Here is a 17,972-nt window from a genome sequence, read left to right as displayed (position 1 = left end):
AATTTGGGTAACAGCTGGTATGTTGATGCTTATTTTGTTGTGGGGAGCAGTTTTGCATTAAATATGGTTTTATTATATAGCCTAGACTCTGTCAGCACCCCCAGCAGCACCCCCCGCTCTGAATGACTTCCAGCGTCCCTGCTCACTGGATTCATTAAAGACTGCTGTGGGAAAGCAAAAAAAAAAAAAAAAAAAAAAAAAAAAAAAAAAAAAAAAAAAAAAAAAAAAAAAAAAAATATATATATATATATATATATATATATATATATATACACACACACACACACACACACACACACACACAACCCCTGGCAAAAATTATGGAATCACCGGCCTCGGAGGATGTTCATTCAGTTGTTTAATTTTGTAGAAAAAAGCAGATCACAGACATGACACAAAACTAAAGTCATTTCAAATGGCAACTTTCTGGCTTTAAGAAACACTATAAGAAATCAAGAAAAAAAGATTGTGGCAGTCAGTAACGGTTACTTTTTTAGACCAAGCAGAGGAAAAAAATATGGAATCACTCAATTCTGAGGAAAAAATTATGGAATCACCCTGTAAATTTTCATCCCCAAAACTAACACCTGCATCAAATCAGATCTGCTCGTTAGTCTGCATCTAAAAAGGAGTGAACACACCTTGGAGAGCTGTTGCACCATGTGGACTGACATGAATCATGGCTCCAACACGAGAGATGTCAATTGAAACAAAGGAGAGGATTATCAAACTCTTAAAAGAGAGTAAATCATCACGCAAAAATCGAAAAATGTACAACAAAACAAATGAGGAACGAATGGGAGGAAACTGGAGTCAACGTCTGTGACCGAACTGTAAGAAACCGCCTAAAGGAAATGGGATTTACATACAGAAAAGCTAAACGAAAGGCATCATTAACACCTAAACAGAAAAAACAAGGTTACAATGGGCTAAGGAAAAGCAATTGTGGACTGTGGATGACTGGATGAAAGTCATATTCAGTGATGAATCTCGAATCTGCATTGGGCAAGGTGATGATGCTGGAACTTTTGTTTGGTGCCTTTCCAATGAGATTTATAAAGATGACTGCCTGAAGAGAACATGTAAATTTCCACAGTCATTGATGATATGGGGCTGCATGTCAGGTAAAGGCACTGGGGAGATGGCTGTCATTACATCATCAATAAATGCACAAGTTTATGTTGATATTTTGGACAATTGAAAGGATGTTTGGGGATGATGAAGTCATTTTTCAAGATGATAATGCATCTTGCCATAGAGCAAAAACTGCAAAAACATTCCTTGCAAAAAAGACACATAGGGTCAATGTCATGGCATAGGGGCAATGTCAATGAGCAGATCTGATTTGATGCAGGTGTTAATTTGGGGGATGAAAATTTACAGGGTGATTCCATATTTTTTTCCTCAGAATTGAGTGATTCCATATTTTTTTCCTCTGCTTGGTCTAAAAAAGTAACCGTTACTGACTGCCACAATCTTTTTTCTTGATTTCTTATAGTGTTTCTTAAAGCCAGAAAGTTGCCATTTGAAATGACTAGTTTTGTGTCATGTCTGTGATCTGCTTTTTTTTCTACAAAATTAAACAACTGAATGAACATCCTCTGAGGCCGGTGATTCCATAATTTTTGCCAGGGGTTGTATAAACTAAATCAGTGATTATGAACTATGTCCTCTCTTACTACAGTTCTATATATTACGATGCATAACTTTAGTGTCTATGAGGAAGTTTGGCTACAGTGCAGTGCAGGTCTGTGCTGGGAGCATGTGGTGACGTTATTTGTTACCGTATTCATCACATAACAGAATGACTATCCCAGGTCTTGGTTGGCAACCACGTAGGCAGACAAATGGACAAGTGGTTTGCCTGGATGGCTACCAACCAGGACTCAGGGAGGCCAAGTTGTAAGCTTCATTATGGTCTCCTGAAGTGACTGCTTATTTGACATAGTCATTCCAGCAGTACCCAAGGATTCTCTACAGAGATCTGATACAAAGGTGTAGTGCAATGGACTCGATTAGACCTGATTAAATAAAATATATTAATCCTCTCTCAACCACAAAAACCCACTGGAGACAGAGACTGCGTTTCCACCTCAGTGGAGAAATTCCTAAGTTATCTGGAGATCTTCAGATAAGTTTTGGAGACATCACCCGATGGTCCAGCACTGCTTTCCAGAGGAAAAACAAGGTTGTAATTCGTGAACTACATGACATGATAATGGCTTAACGTCAGAATCTGAGCTTTTCCAGGACAGGACACCTAAAGTATGAGCAAAACTAAGGCAAGAACCTCTCCAAAGTGCAAAACTTCCCCCACAACCAGATGAAGGCCATAAATCATTGATTCTTCACCACTAACTTTTATCTTGAGTAAAGCAAAGAAAAGGCCTTTGGTTTGAAATAAGAACTGACATCAGTACGAGGTCTATTAGAAAAGAAACCGACAGTTTTATTTTTTTTAAAAACTATATGGATTTGAATCACGTGTGATTACATCAGCCAAGCTTGAACCCTCGTGCGCATGCGTGAGTTTTTTCATGCCTGTCGGTGACGTCATTCACCTGTGAGCACGCCTTGTGGAAGGAGTGGTCCAGCCCCCTCGTCGGATTTTCATTGTCTGAGAAGTTGCTGAGAGACTGGCGCTGTGCTTGATCAGAATTTTTTCAAGAACTGTGAGGCACATCCGAGTGGAGACCATTCGAGAAATTCAGCTGGTTCTGGGTGTAAATTTTAACGGCTGATGAGAGATTTTGGATTGTTTCTATCGCTGTAAGGTCTTCCCACGGAGCAGGACGTCGCGCAGCGCTCCGAGGCGACGTCGTCATCCTGTTTCAAGCTGAAAACCTCCAAATTTAAGCCTCTGTTGATCCAGGACGTTGTGAGAGAACAGAGAACTTTCAGAAGAGGTCGGAATCAGCAGTTTATCCGGACATTCCACTGTTAAAGGAGATTTTTTTAATGAAAGACGTGCGGACGGATTGGCGCGTCGGCTCGCAGCCGGCGCGGCGCACCTGCCACAGTAAAAACACCTCCGTTGGAAGCCTTAAGGACAAGTTGGAACATGCCCTGCTGTTAAACAATTTCTCAGATACTCACTCAACTGAAAGCCACCAAAAGCCACCTGGATTTTACAAATGGTTATGTAATTTATTATGTTAATTTACAGTCTTAATGACTCACACGCCATTCCAGCAGGGGGCAGTAAATGATCTATATATTAAAAGCAAAGTGACCTCTGTGTACTTGTATGCATGCATGCATGTGTGTACCTTCAATCACAGACTGATATTTTTGAAGAAATTACAGCTATTACATAACAACAGTAATCTTCCTCAGTCTGGGGCTCCATGCAAGATCTCGCCTCGTGGGGTAAGGATGATTCTGAGAAAGCCCAGAACTACACAGGAGGACCTGGTCAATGACATGAAGAATGAAGAAAGCTGGGACCACAGTCGCAAAGATTACATTAGTAACACACAACACCGTCATGGTTTAAAATCCTGTAGGGCAGCAAGATCCCCCTGCTCAAGCCATCACATGTCCAGGCCCGTTTGAAGTTCACCAGTGACCATCTGGATGATCCAGAGGAGGCATGGGAGAAGGTCTTGTGGTCAGATGAGACCAAAATAGAGCTTTTTGGTATCAACTCCACTCGCTGTGTTTGGAGGATGAGAACAACCCCAAGAACACCGTCTCAATCGTGAGGCATGGGGGTGGAAATATCTTTTTTGGGTGGTGCTTTTCTGCAAAGAGGACAGGACGAATGCACCGTATTGAAGGGAGGATGGATGGGGTCATGTATTGCAAGATTTCGGCAAACAACCTCCTTCCCTCAGTAAAAGCATTGAAGACGGGTCGTGGCTGCACCTTCCAGCATGACAATAACCTGAAACACACAGCCAGGGCAACTAAGGAGTGGCTCCGTAAGAAGCATTTCAAGGTCCTGGAGTGGCCTAGCCAGTCTCCAGACCTGAACTCAATAGAAAATTTTTGGAGGGAGCTGAAACTCGAAAACCTGAAAGATCTGGAGATCTGTATGGAGGTATGGACCAAAATCCCTCCTGCAGTGTGAAAACTTGGTCAAGTACTACAGGAAACGTCTGACCTCTGTAATTGCAAACAAAAGTTTCTGTACCAAATATTAAGGTCTGTTTTACTATTGCATCAAATACTTATTTCATGCAATAAAATGCAAATTAGTTATTTAAAAATCATAGAATGCAATTTTCAGAATTTTTTCTTAAATTCTGTCTCTCACAGTTGAAGTGGATAAAATTTACAGACCTTTCCATTCATTCCAATTGACAATGGATCAAATACTTATTTGCCTCACTGTAGCAAGCAGGGGACAGAGTTTTTTTACTTGCAAGTTTTAAATGCTCAGCAGATATCCATAACACATGCCTTGATATCCTTTAGTATCATAATTGCATTATATATTTCTTGTGGGGGAAACAGTCACATCTTCATTACTATTTATATCACCCACTGTAAAATTACTTTAAATTTAAATTAATATTATTATTATCATTATAGCCTGAAGAAATAGTATACATTTGGGGTCGGGAGGCAGGGGAAACTCCATACGTCGCAGTTTGCTTAAACACACACACGAACGGAATCGACTGTTGTCATGGCGATCGGTTGTTGATTAGAGCGAGTTCTCTGCTATCGGCTACTAAGTCTGTTGTCAAGGTCGGCCCAGCAGTTGGCAAATCAAGCTTTGTGAAGCTTTGAAGCACTTCACTACTCGTGGCTTCATTCAAAGCTCCATGCAGCGTCATTGTCGCATTCCATTAAGTTATTATTATTTTATTTTTATAATTTTATTCCACACACCCTCAGAACACACGTATATTAATGAGGTTATGAATGACACTATCACTGTAGTCAAGAACAAATTTTACTTCCACATCTATAAAGCTACTGTGTTTTTAAATCACCAAAATCATTTCACATGATTAAATGTAATTCGTGAAAAATACTACTGACTTCATGTTTGTATTTTACGTTAGAGGTTTGACGGGTTTCAGCACAAAATTGTAACCTATCAATGTCTCAATTTTCTTTTGACGTATGTCGTCAAAAATTCATACATTTGTGAAGTTCATAGTTTTACTCAAGTAAAAGTTAAAAATCACAAAAAAATTAGCATGCTTTGGAGTTTGGTTTGAAAAGTACTGTACCGACGGCAAATGAATACACAATACATTTACTACCAGATATTTGTTTCTGCAGCGTTGGTGAAGGTGTTTTAAAAAAAGAACACTAAAAAACACTAGATTTAAAACTACCTTTTAACGTATCGTCGTTGAAATAGTTGTGAGCGGAAAATCTCTGCCATCTCGTGGCGCTCCCGCGTTCCTGAATGAAGCTCTGTCCAAACAGCTTCCTGCGTAGTTGCTTTTCCGGGATTGAGACAAGTTTCGGCATAGTGCTTCGTAACCAACAACACCCACAATCCCAAACCAGCTTTCAAAGCATCGGTGTCAGACAGAAAATAACTATTCCGAGCGTCTACATCAACCGTGACAGTGCTAAGAACATGCACAGACACAAGGTAATTGCTCAGTTTTACCCCTCATTGTGTGCAATAACGCGTAAAGGTTTTCTTTCTTGGCATTTATTTTAATCAGTGTTCTGCTCTGTTGCTATCCTTTGGCTAGTTAGAATTCCTAACTGTTACCTCCGAATTAAACATCCAAACAGGGCGAAACAAATCACTTTTTCAGGAACGGCTTTGACACATTGTGCGTTATTATTTATTTCTCCTTTACCAAAACTGTAGCAAGTGCAACTGTACCTACTAGCTGTTACTAGCTGATTACCTGCCCCAGGACGGGGTTGACTCAGAGATTGAAATGAAAACGCTATCACCTCCCACCTATCCTGGATTCCAGAGAGCTGTTAGGGTGTGACTAAGGTGCCTCAAGAAGAGACAGTGCTATTACTACTACTACTACTATGCTACCTGCTGCTTGCAAAAATCAAAATGTATAAAGGTCAAAGGAAAAAGGAGTCAATAGAAAAGTATGACACCAACCTTTTAGCCCACTTGCCAATGATGATGATGATGCAGCACAAAAGATTCTATCCCCTTAACTGCTGCTAATACTACTACTACTAAAGTTCTCAATAACCCATGTCACTCCCCATATGTCAAAGTATATGTTTGCCAAGTTTGGCTAAATTCCAAGGTGCCGTTTGGACAGGAGAGGGACATATACACATGTATAGTTGTATTTTAGAGTATACATTATGCATTTTATCCATCCATTTTCTATACTCACTCCAATTAAGGGTCATGGGGGGCTGGAGCCTATCTCGGCAGTCAAAGGGCGAGCGGTGGTGTACACCCTGGACAGGATGCATGTCTATCGCAGGGCCACATACAGACAAACACATTCACACACCTACGGTCAAGTTTCCAATTCAGCTGTCCTTGAATGTGGGAGGAAGCCAGAGCACCCAGAGGGAACCCACACAAACACGGGAAGAACAGGTGGGATTAGAACATGTCTTGTGGAAAGACTTCCTGATGTAACTCCACATTACTTTGAGAGTGGGCAGCGGGGCTTGAATTACATATTTTATGTCACCCAAATAGATCCTGTCATTTGTTTGGGGGATCGGATGTCACATGGCATTGATGATTTGTACAGCTTGGTTGCGCTGGTTAAGGAGCCCTTACTACGGGACAGTACGCTAAGATGAGCACAAAGATGCAGTTTTATCAGTTGGTCAATAATATTAGGCGATATGAGCCTTTCATGAACATAATGACATTGACATCAGAGGGAGTTTTTCCTTACTACTGTCGCCTGTGTGCTTGCTCTGGGGGTTGGTAAGGTGAGACCTTACTTGTGTGAAGTGCCTTGAGGCAACTTTGTTGTGATTTGGCACTATATAAATAAAAAAATTGATTTGGTGCTGTATAAATGAAAAAAAATGACATTCTTTATTCATTTTTAATCAGTATGAAAGCTTTTATTTTACAGAATAAACAATGCAGAAATCACTTTGGCTTTTTGAAATTGTGTCTGTAGCAGCCCTTGGCATCAATTAAAACAGGAAAGAGTCTCTGACGAGTGCAGGTTTTTTTTTTTTATTCTTTGGTCATAAGCAGATGAAGTGTTTTCAAGCATTGTGGAAAATAGAAAATAATCAATTGCTGGCCCATAACATTTATCCCAGCAAATTTTAAAACATATTTACAGTATGTGGCCTTTATAATTATGCAACAGTTTAAATCATGTACTAACTATTTCAATGAGAAACATTACTTAGAAAATAAACACATATGTGCTGCTCAAATTGCACATGCAGCATTAGGTGATTGACAGAAAGAGAATTACATCAAACTATATGACTTTGAGCAGGTGGGATGAGTTCATCAGTGAAATCACCTGCTGGAGTCAGTGGCTGCAAGGAAAATCTGAACCCTCTCGGCCCTTTCTGGAATAGTTTGGACACCATTGTTTTACAGCAACAAGAGACATTTGGTAGCAACATTGCCCACTGAGCATGGCCAGAATAGGCGAAAAGTCTATTTTATACACGTGCTGAGCAATATACGACAGTGACTGCTAAGCCAAGCAAAAGCAGTATGATGGCAGCGTAATATAAGCTGTTTGTGTTTGTAATATTTCTAGTTTATGTTTAAATTGTATGCCTCCAATACATTTCTTGGTCAGAAGGGATTGATGATGAACTGTTGGGACTCATTGACATTTTTTAGGTTACAAAAAAATACATATTGGTCAGTCTCTAATTATTTGTCCCATTGTATAAAGAAACTGTGCACCATATATGACTGACATAATTTACCATGCATTCATTGAACAAGTCCATTACCTTTTTGTAAAAATGCATCCTTGATGCAAGCAAGCTAAATCTAGTACGTCAGAAGCTGAAGCCTGGTTGAATGGATGAATGAATTTTCCTACCATTATACTTGTAAACATTCATTGTTTGTGTGTGTGTATATATATGTATATGTGTGTGTGTATATATATATATATATATATATATATATATATAATGTGATTTTTTTTTTTTTTTTTTTTTTTTTTGTGTGTGTGTGTTGCAGTATCAGTGGTTACCCAATTCTCTCTGTCAATACCCAAAGCGGGTGGATCGGAGTGCAAATCAAATCAGGACTCTGGCTTTTTGGTCTAATACAGCATTAGTGGTCTAATACAGCATTAGTAAAACATGAGTCGCAGGACCAGTATGGGGTCATTCCATGTCAATTCAACAAATATTTGAGGGGCCTCTGTTATGTGATGGACGCAGCCCGGAGAACCGACCAGCGTTTGAAGGACCCAGTATAAAATAAGCAGAGCACGGTACAAAGGATAACAGAGTTTAATAAACATAACAGTGATGTGATAAATATACAAAAGAGTGCGCGGTCTGGCGTGGTGGATTACGGTGCGCTCCCAGCAGCACTAACGGTCCGGAGCCAGAACCAGTTCGGACCCAAGGACCCCGCCGACACCCCCCAGGTGGCCGCGACAAACCGAGTCTGTGAAAGAAGAAACCATCATGTGAGTCCACACTCCACACACAGAGAGACCGCTCAAAGGTGTACAAACAGCAAACACTTTCTGGCTTAATTACTAATCAGCTTCCCACCCTGCAGGCATGGAACACCCTGTTCACAAACTCACTGCAGTGGAAGCTGATTAAAACGACTAACATAACAGCTCAATATAATAAGGTGTGAGGGACACCACATTTACTGACTGTTAGTCACAAAACCTGACGTACCTCAGGAAGTGTGCTGACGAGCGTGAGACCTCACCCTCTCCTCTTTCACAGACCATGCATCAAACCTGGACGTTCTCTGCATCCACTGATGATGAGATGGCTCTCGAGACAACAATCTCACCCGTCTGGTCACAAGGTCGAGTCTCTGGCAAATACACACTGTGTACTCCAGACTTAAATGCCACCATGCTCCAATCCGTGTAGATGCACCACAGCTGTGAGTCCTGACGAGTCTCAGGTGATCAGGGTGAGGTCCTGATAATTCAGCCACACAGCCACTCAGTCCCAAATGCGCACCACCTGGAAGGAAAACCAAAAGACAGAAACAGAAGACCAACAAAAGCCAGCCAGGCACGCCAGCCACAACAGCCTCACGCACTTTGTCTCAGATTTTCTTTAAATGTTAATCAAATATTCACCGACTATTCAGAACAACAAATCTGAAGTTTGAGGCCTGTAGGCCAAGTAGTTTCTGAGATATGGCCTATTTAGTGTGCATGGGGTCTACCGTTTTTTAGGCAAAAATTATGGCCGTCATTTCTGGAGCCATGTTCAAGGTTGAATATCTCAGCAAATAATGGACTTGGAGGCCTGAAATTTTCTGTGGCAGTTGTCATGGACACCCAGACTTGGACTCTTGGACTGTAGTCAAACAACAGACATTGACACTAAACTGTGAAGTTTACGAGTATTTATGCTCAAACTATGGAAAATATTACATTGACTATTGCGAGCATCCATGTTTGAGACACTGAAGCATACCATTACACTCAAAGAAGTCTTTCCATTTCTTGGCTCCTTAATGCCAGCTATACTGGTTATGAAATATGCAAATTTGGCATATCTGTGGTAAACAGTTATTGTGGGAGAAACCTCTGAAATCTGAAAAAACATTTTGTGGTCGAAATTTATTTTAAAGAAAAGCTCATGTGGGCAGTACATAAAACTCTTCAAACTGATTCCATTTTGAAGGTATTGATATCTACTTTATGTGTTATAAATATGGGCTTCTTTATGAAACTCCTTGTTGTGTGGGCCGCCAGAAGAGGACGTACTGCTGGCCCACCACCAGAGGGCGCCCTGCCTGAAGTGCGGGCTTCAGGCACGAGAGGGCGCTGCCGCCACGGACACAGCCGGGGTTGACAGTTGTCACTCATTATCTCTTGACAGCTGTCACCCATCTACTCTACAGCATCTCACTCCATAAAGACCAGACGTCATCTCCACCTCGTTGCCGGGATATCGTACTTCTATGGAGCAGTACCAGATCCGACAGTCGGGGACGGTGATCACCTGGGAATTCGGGACTTGGCGGCTCCAGTATTCACCAGGTTCGGTGGCGGCGGAAATTGTGTGGTTCCGGCTCTTCTCAGGACAGACGTCTTCTGTCCTCGAGCCTGCCCACACGTCACCTTTGTGGATTGACTGTTATCAGATTCTGAGATTGTCTGTGTTTTCGTTGTGCACCTTCACAACATTAAATTGTTACTTTTTGGCTCATCTATTGACCGTTAATTTGCGCCCCCTGTTGTGGGTCCGTGTCACTACACTTTCACAACACTCCTTCCTGGTTAATTTAAGCATCCAATTATGGCTAATTTATGCACTCGTGAATGTATTTCTAGTTCTGAAATGACAGTTTCATTTTAATTGTGTGCACAAACTGCATTCATATGATTCATGGCACACCCCAGAATGCTTGCACATTGGATGCTTAAATTAACCAGGAAGGAGTTTCATAAAGAAGGCCATATTTATAACACATAAAGTAGATATCAATACCTTTAAAATGGAATCAGTTTGAAGAGTTTTATTTACGACCCACATGAGCTTTTCTTCTATTAAAATTTGACCACAAAATGTTTTTTTTTTTCCAGATTTCAGAGGTTTCTCCCACAATACCTGTTTACCACAGATATGCCAAATTTACATATTTCATAGCCAGTATAGCTGGCATTAAGGAGCCAAGAAATGGAAAGGCTTCTTTGAGTGTAATGGTATGCTTCAGTGTCTCAAACATGGATACTTGCAATAGTCAATGTAATATTTTCCACAGTTTGAGCATGCATAAACTTCACAGTTTAGTGTCAATATCTGTTGTTTGACTATAGTCCAAGCCTGGGTGTCCATGACAACTGCCACAGAAAATTTCAGGCCTCTAAGTCCATTATTTGCTGAGATATTCTACCTTGAACATGGCTCCAGAAATGACGGCCATAATTTTTGCCTAAAAAAAAGGCAGACCCCATGCACACTAAATTGGCCATATCTAAGAAACTACTTGGCCTACAGGCCTCAAATTTCAGATTTGTTGTTCTGAATAGTCTGGGAATATTTGATAAAAATTTAAAGAAAATCTGAGACAAAGTGCGTGAGGCCCTCGTTGAATTGACATGGAATGACCCTATGTTTACTGATCTCACACTCCAACTTAGCCCCACTCGTGACCAAGACCTAAAGATATTTAAACTTCTCTACTTGAGGCAGTAACCCAGAAGGGACAATGCATCCTCTTCCGACAGAGGAACATGGTCTTGGATTTGGAGGTATTGATCCTCATCCCAGTAGCTTCACACTTGGCCTGTTGGAACAAAAGCAGCCACAGTTTGATCTCCTTATCCTTTCTTTGAGAAACTTCCACTACCACCTGTAAACACTGTACATATGTGAAATGTTACAGAAATATCACAAGATTAGAGCCTTCAGGGGAAAGAATATTTCTGTCAACCTTTATATACATGTTTAAATGGACACTGAGCAAACATAAAAATGTGTATTTTTAGATGTTAACCAAAGAAGACGCATGGAGACCAGCTGACCTGAGAAGATACATCAGGGTAAGTTTTTGACAGTTGAAGAAACGTTGCCTGTTAGTACAGAAAATAATATACAAGAGTACTTGCAAATGATATTTTTTTTTTAAGGATGAAAAACATGGTGGTGATGATGATGATGATGCCTATGTCCGGAGGCAAGATGAGAAAGAGAGAAAGCCCCGTGGTGGAGTATCTGTTGAGAGACACCGCAGGGACCCAGAGGAGACCAAACAAGAGCGAGACATATACAGGGAAAGAGACAGCACAAGGGATAGAGAGAAACCACGATATGAAGACAAAACACACAGAAGGAAAGAGGGCTCACACGACAGGAGAAGTGACATGGAAAGGGATAGGGACAGGGAGAAGACAAGGGAAAGAGACAGACTTGTGGGTGCAAACAAGTACAGCAATGAATACGGAGAACACCGGGAAAGGAGGCGGGACAGAGAGGAGAAGAGGGATAAAGAGCGGGACAGAGAAGAGAAGAGGTATAAGGAGCGGGACAGAGAAGAGAAGAGGTATAAGGAGCGAGACAGAGAGAAGCCAAGTGACAGAGACAGCCGAGTCATTGCAAACAAGTACATCGAGGAATACAGAGAACACTGGGAAAGGAGGCGGGACACAGAGGAAATGCAGGATAAGGAGAGGGACAGGGAAAAGATGAGGGAAAGAGACAGACTAGTCAGTGCAAACAAGTATAGCAACGAATATGGAGAACACCAGAAAAGGAGGCGGGATATAGAGGAGCAGAGAGATAAGGAACGGGACAGAGAGAGGAACAGATATAAAGAGAAAGATAGGCATGAGGACAGAAGTAAAAGTAGGGAAGAGAGGGACAAGGAAAAAAGGACAGAAGAATGGGATAAAGAACGTCAAGATGAGAAAGAGAGAAGGAGACTTCATGAAAATAGGGAAGGAGGGAGTCACTGGACAGAAAAGCACAGGAGAGATCGGCAAAGAGAGCATTTGAAAGAAATTGAGAGACACCGAGATACATACGAAGCCAAGAGGAGAGATAAAGAAAGAAACGAGACAGATAGAAAATGTTCAGATGTGACAGAACAAAGAGGTAAAATACAGCACTGTGTGTGAAATAACATCTCAGAATTGTGATTGACCTTATAAGATTAGTATTTCAATATTTGTGATTATAGGACACAAAGAAGAATGTAGAAAAGACAAAGAAGAGAGTGAAAGAAGACATAAAGAAAGACATCATGAAGTAACCATCTTCGTTATAAATATTGCTTGTCTACTATAATGTTTTTAAAGGTACTGTGCATCCAGAAAGTATTCACAGCGCTTCATTTTTTCCACATTTTAATTTACAGCCTTATTCCAGAATGGATGAAATACATTTTTTTCCTCAAAATTCTACACACAATACCCCATAATGACAATGTCAAAAAGTCTTTTTTATTTGATTTTTTTTGCAAATTTATTACAAAAAAAAAAAGAAATCACATGTACATAAGTATTCAAAGTCTTTGCCCTAAACTTCATAATTGAGCTCAGGTGCACCCTGTTACCACTGATCGTCTTTGAGATGTTTATACAGCTTAACTGGAGTCCACCTGGGGTAAATTCAGTTGATTGGACATGATTTGGAAAGGCACACACCTGTCTACATATAAGGTCCCACAGTTAAAACAGTGCATGTCAGAGCACAAACCAAGCAAGAAGTCAAAGGAATTGTTTGTAGACCACCAAAACAGGATTGTCTCGAGGCACAAATCTGAGGAAGGGTACAGAAACATTTCTGCTGCTTTGAGGGTCCCAATGAGCACATGATCATCTGTAAATGGAATTTGTATCCACCAGGACTCTTCCCAGAGCTGGCCACCCGTCTACAATGACTGATTGAAGAGAAGGACCTTAGTCAGACAGGTGACCAAGACCCAATAGTCACTGTGTCAGAGCTCCAGTATTAATCTGTGGAGAGAGGAGATGTTATAGTAAAGGGCACATAGCAGCCCGCCTGGGGTTTGATCAAAAGGCACCTGAAGGACTCTCAGACCATGAGAAACAAAATTCTTTGGTCTGATGAGACAGCATCATGTTCCTCCATACATGATGAAACCAAGAACCATCCCTACAATGAAGCATGGTGGTGGCAGCATCATGCTGTGATGATGTTTTTCAGCTGCAGGAACTGGGAGACTACTCAGGATTGAGGGACAGATGAATGCAGCAATGTACAGAGTCATCCTGGATGAAAACCTGCTCCAGAGCACTTTTGACCTCAAACTGGAGCAACGGTTCATCTTTCAGCAGGACAATGACCCTAAGCACACAGCCAAGATATCAAAGGAGTGGCTTCAGGACAACTCTGTGAATGTCCTTGAGTGGCCCAGCCAAAGCCCAGACCTAAATCCGATTGAACATCTCTGAAGAGATCTGAAAATGTCTGTGCACCAACACTCCTCATCCAACCTGATGGAGCTTGAGAGGTGCTGCAAAGAGGAATGAACAAATCTGCCCAAAGATAGGTGCACCAAGCTTGTCATCATATTCAAGAAGACTTGAGACTGTAATTGCTGCCAAAGCTGCATCAACAAAGTATTAAGCAAAGGATGTGAATACTTATGTGCGGATGATTTCTTAGTTTTTTTATTTTTAATAAATTTACAAAAATTTAAAGAAAACATTACATATTGTCATTATGGGTGTTGTGTAGAATTTTGAGTGAAAAACACTATGAATATTTTCCAGATGCACAGTAAGTAAGGGAATAAACCTGTGTCTTTGGGTGAGGTTAACCACTGCAGGTTGATCTTTCTGTTCTTCAGGATGAAAATTGGAGGCGTGACATTAAATCCAGAGAACATAAAGACCAGAAGGAGTCAGGTGAAGATATTAGGCATCGTCATGGTGATATTGCGCAAGTGGAACACAGTATATACAAGGAGAGTCGGCACAGAGAGGGCAAAGACACAGAAAAAACTCACAAAGAGAAGACCACCTCAAAAACATCAGCATCGCACAAGAGTCTGAACCAAAATGCTGCAGAAACAGAGGTTAGTTCATGCTTTAGTTGAATGTGAGACTTTCCATTACTGCTATTGTATGTTGTCCTGTTATTGGACTGTTTTCATTGTATGATCACAATCACGAACAAAAAATCCTTGAAGAACTGAAGGACAAGAAGCATTTTTACATGAATTTCATACCCCTGTCACACACTGCAGGAATCACGTAGAATGATGTCGGAATGACGAATCGGCGCACATCAGAAAAGTGTCGGGTTTCACTTCTAAAACGTTCTGACAGCCATCTGCTGAACTCCACATAGTTGGTCAGAATCGGCCGGTGACCCCGAGTGTGATGCAAAATCCTCCGAGCGTTGTCGAAATGGGACACTTATCCGATGGTGGTCCATGTGCAATCTGAGGGCCATCTGACCACAATTTACATATTCCGATGGCCGCAAAACGGGATCCGAAATGATTTGAGCACATATGAGCGAACCTCGAGATGGATCTGGCACAGTATGCCTGCCACGTATAATGATGATTTATTTAATTAATTTAAAGCCTGATTCATGCAGCTGCAGCTCTGTAACTCTGTGTCATGCAGTGACGTGCGTGACAGTTTTAAAGTTCTCCGTCTCTGGATTATGCTTTATTCTGGACTAATTTGACCCTCAACAAGCTTTTCTTTCTACAATCATCACCTCCAATTCAGAGGTAAGCTGTCCATTTTCCTCTTTACCGATTTTGTGCTGGAAATGTGCGGACTGTTCTGATCCATCTTTAATCAGTGTGCACACCGCAGTAAATATTAAAATATGATGTAGACGAAGGAGTACAAGCAGAAAATTGTCAAATCACAGCCTTTTGTGTCTGATTTAACAGGTGCACATCAGGCTTCAGGTCCCAGTCTGAGCACAGTGTGAAAAAAACAACAACAAAAATAAATAAAAATATCGCTGAACTTAATTGTACCTCTGTTACTGCGCACGTCCAGATTGCTCGGCGTTTTTAATGGAAATACATTGTGATCGGACGGGACATTTTATCTGATGTGAGCGAAAATCTGTTGTACAAAATCCGTTATATATATATGTTTATTACATGGAAAACAATACAGAAACTTTGGGACTTTTTTTGTCTGGTGTCTGCGAATATCTGGTTCATACAATGACAGTTTAGGTGAGTTTTACTGTACATGGGACTGAACAATAAAGTTACCTCTCGAAGCATTGATGATGTCAGCTTCCATCCCACATGGCTGACATTATTTTCCCAAATTTTTCTTCTGTTTGGATCTGAAGGGAATCTGTACATCTTGAAGCCTTTGCTGTGTCTACTTCTGTTTCTATTTTCAGCAAATCAATAAATAAATTAGTTGGATTTCCATGCACATAGATCAACAGCGAATGTTATTTTGAACCCAAGATGGCACCATGACTCACATGACCTTTTTTTTTTTTTTTTTTTCCCCCCCAACTTGTCATGTCGCCACTCTCTCAATTAAGGCACACTACCTAGCATGTTTTCTTTATTGAGGTAGTGTGTGGTGTGGATGTCGGTGATTGCAGGGAGCTGTACGACAGTGATGCGCTGTGCTGTTTTAACTGCCTGCTGCAGAACCCTACAATCCTGAGCTGAGCTGCTGCTGTACCAGAGTGTGATGCAGTCTGTGAGGACAGAATCACAGTACACGTGTAGAAGTTGCACATGGTTGTAGGTGACATGCGGGCCTTCTTCAGGCTTCTGAGGGAGTAGAAGCATTGTTGAGCCTTCTTCACCACAGCTGCGGTGTGACATGAATGTAGAGCTGCTGTCCTGCTCCACAGCATCGCCTCTGGTGTAGATGGGACTGTTTTCTTTCACCTGCTTGTGGAAGCCCTCCATCAGATGCTTAGTTGATGCTATTTGAAGAGTTTCAATCAGGTTTCAGAATTCATCATAGTACAGAAACAGCATTAGTGAAGGTTACAAATGATCTTCTTATGGCCTCAGACAGTGGACTCATCTCTGTGCTCGTCCTGTTAGACCTCAGTGCAGCTTTTGATACTGTTGACCATAAAATTTTATTACAGAGATGTAGAGCATGCCATAGGTATAAAGCACTGCGCTGCAGTGGTTTGAATCATATTTATCTAATAGATTACAATTGTTCATTGTAAATGGGGAGTCTTCTTCACGGACTAAGGTTAATTATGGAGTTCCACAAGGGTCTGTGCTAGGACCGATTTTATTCACTTTATACATGCTTCCCTTAGGCAGTATTATTAGAAAGCATTGCTTAAATTTTCATTGTTACGCAGATAATACCCAGCTTTATCTATCCATGAAGCCAGAGGACACACACCAATTAGTTACACTGCAGGAATGTCTTTCAGACATAAAGACATGGATAACCTCTAATTTCCTGATTTTAAATTCAGATTAAACTGAAGTTATTGTACTTGGCCCCACAAATCTTAGAAACATGGTGTCTAACCAGATCCTTACTCTGGATGGCATTACCCTGACCTCCAGTAATACTGTGAGAAATCTTGGAGTCATTTTTGATCAGGATATGTCCTTCAATGCGCATATTAAGCAAATATTTAGGACTGCTTTTTTGCATTTGCGCAAATCTCTAAAATGAGAAAGGTCTTGTCTCAGAGTGATGCTGAAAAGCTAATTCATGCATTTACTTCTTCTAGGCTGGACTATTGTAATTCATTATTATCAGGTTGTCCTAAAAGTTCCCTGAAAAGCCTTCAGTTAATTCAAAATGCTGCAGCTAGAGTACTGACAGGGACTAGAAGGAGAGAGCATATTTCACCCATATTGGCTTCTCTTCATTGGCTCCCTGTTAATTCCAGAATAGAATTTAAAATTCTTCTTACTTACAAGGTTTTGAATAATCAGGTCCCATCTTATCTTAGGGACCTCATAGTACCATATCACCCCAATAGAGCGCTTCGCTCTCAGACTGCAGGCTTACTTGTAGTTCCTAGGGTTTGTAAGAGTAGAATGGGAGGCAGAGCCTTCTGCTTCAGGCTCCTCTCCTGTGGAACCAGCTCCCAATTCGGATTAGGGAGACAGACACCCTCTCTACTTTTAAGATTAAGCTTAAAACTTTCCTTTTTGAAAACGCTTATAGTTAGGGTTGGATCAGGTGACCCTGAACCATCCCTTAGTTATGCTGCTTTAGACTTAGACTGCTGGGGGGGTTTCCCATGATGCACCCAGTGTTTCTTTTTATTCACCTCTTTTTGCTCTGTATGCACCACTCTGCTTTTAATCATTGGTGATTGATCTCTGCTCTCTTCCACAGCATGTCTTTTTCCTGATTCTCTCCCCTCAGCCCCAACGAGTCCCAGCAGAAGACTGCCCCTCCCTGAGCCTGTTTCTGCTGGAGGTTTCTTCCTGTTAAAAGGGAGTT

At 41.1% G+C, this 17,972-nt stretch overlaps 1 protein-coding gene across 1 annotated transcript in view; it reads left to right on the top strand.

The window, feature by feature from the left end:
- The first annotated feature begins 5,403 nt into the window (after window positions 1–5,403).
- The window catches only part of wdr60 (WD repeat domain 60), a 28,535-nt gene continuing 15,966 nt past the window's right edge, over window positions 5,404–17,972 (top strand). The window contains exons 1-5 of the mRNA XM_034168168.1: window positions 5,404–5,560; window positions 11,556–11,609; window positions 11,697–12,660; window positions 12,746–12,813; window positions 14,381–14,608. Of these exons, the coding sequence (XP_034024059.1) occupies window positions 5,546–5,560; window positions 11,556–11,609; window positions 11,697–12,660; window positions 12,746–12,813; window positions 14,381–14,608 (1,329 nt within the window). The 5' untranslated portion in view covers window positions 5,404–5,545. The remainder of the gene's footprint in view (window positions 5,561–11,555; window positions 11,610–11,696; window positions 12,661–12,745; window positions 12,814–14,380; window positions 14,609–17,972) is intronic.

This window comes from Thalassophryne amazonica, chromosome 1, assembly GCF_902500255.1.
Source record: "Thalassophryne amazonica chromosome 1, fThaAma1.1, whole genome shotgun sequence".
Classification (NCBI taxonomy): domain Eukaryota; kingdom Metazoa; phylum Chordata; class Actinopteri; order Batrachoidiformes; family Batrachoididae; genus Thalassophryne; species Thalassophryne amazonica.
Note: the sequence above shows the minus strand (reverse complement) of the source record. Positions and strands in the feature narration are given on the sequence as shown.